Genomic DNA, 801 nt, shown 5'->3' on the forward strand with positions numbered 1-801 from the left:
TCTGTACCTGGCTGAAGCACGAGCTCGCTCAGTGCTGCTACACAGACAGAGCAGCCAGTGGTGAGCAGATGGCAGCTAGGGGGCGCTCTGCTCTAGAGGCCTCTCAGAAACAACTTCCCACGCTCGTATTAATGCAAACCAGCCCGTTTCCTACATCACGAGTCCAGAGAACCGTTCCCTTTAGAGTAAACTAGCTCTCCCGTTGAGTCGATGTGTCACAATGTGCTGCAGTAACAAGGATGACCAGAGCAATGTCCACTGAAGCCTGTCTGATACCAGACTACTGTTCATTCAGTGCGTTAGTCGTCCAGACACACAATATAAACTCTAGAACATCATCCACACTCTGGAGCAATACCAATACCAATGTTTCAGACTTTCATCAATCAGACAATAAAACATGAGTTGATGTTCATTGTGCTCTGTGACGTTGTGGTTACTTATCGACCAGTACGACTAATGTCCTGTATATCTGCACTCATTTAAACATACGCTGCTCTAATATTCACTTGTTTTGTTACAGATATATGGGCAGATGTGCTGCTGTTAACCAGATGTGTGACTGCTCTGCTGTTACCTTGACAGGGTTGGCGGGCATGCTCCCCATGAAGTGAGTGCTGTACGGGTAATCCAGCATGGCCAGCAGAGTGAAGGCGTTCCTCAGCATCCCGTTCAGCTGGTGGATGTCCTGAGCAGATGATGGAGGCTTGCACAGCGAGAACTCGGACTGGATGCGACTGTAATCTGGTAACATCAACAGTAGTGGGTTGAGCTTCCTTATTAAGAGTTACTACATCACTA

The 801-nt window shown here is 47.8% G+C and overlaps 1 protein-coding gene across 1 annotated transcript in view; it reads right to left on the reverse strand.

The window, feature by feature from the left end:
• Nucleotides 1-479: 479 nt before the first annotated feature.
• LOC116379508 (dipeptidyl peptidase 2-like) overlaps nt 480-801 on the reverse strand; it is a 2,502-nt gene continuing 2,180 nt past the window's right edge. The window contains exon 7 of the mRNA XM_031841463.1: nt 480-744. Within this exon, the coding sequence (XP_031697323.1) occupies nt 518-744 (227 nt within the window). The 3' untranslated portion in view covers nt 480-517. The remainder of the gene's footprint in view (nt 745-801) is intronic.

Source organism: Anarrhichthys ocellatus, unplaced genomic scaffold (genome assembly GCF_004355925.1).
Source record: "Anarrhichthys ocellatus isolate YVR2014 unplaced genomic scaffold, GSC_Weel_1.0 scaffold4473, whole genome shotgun sequence".
In the NCBI taxonomy this organism is placed as follows: Eukaryota; Metazoa; Chordata; class Actinopteri; order Perciformes; family Anarhichadidae; genus Anarrhichthys; species Anarrhichthys ocellatus.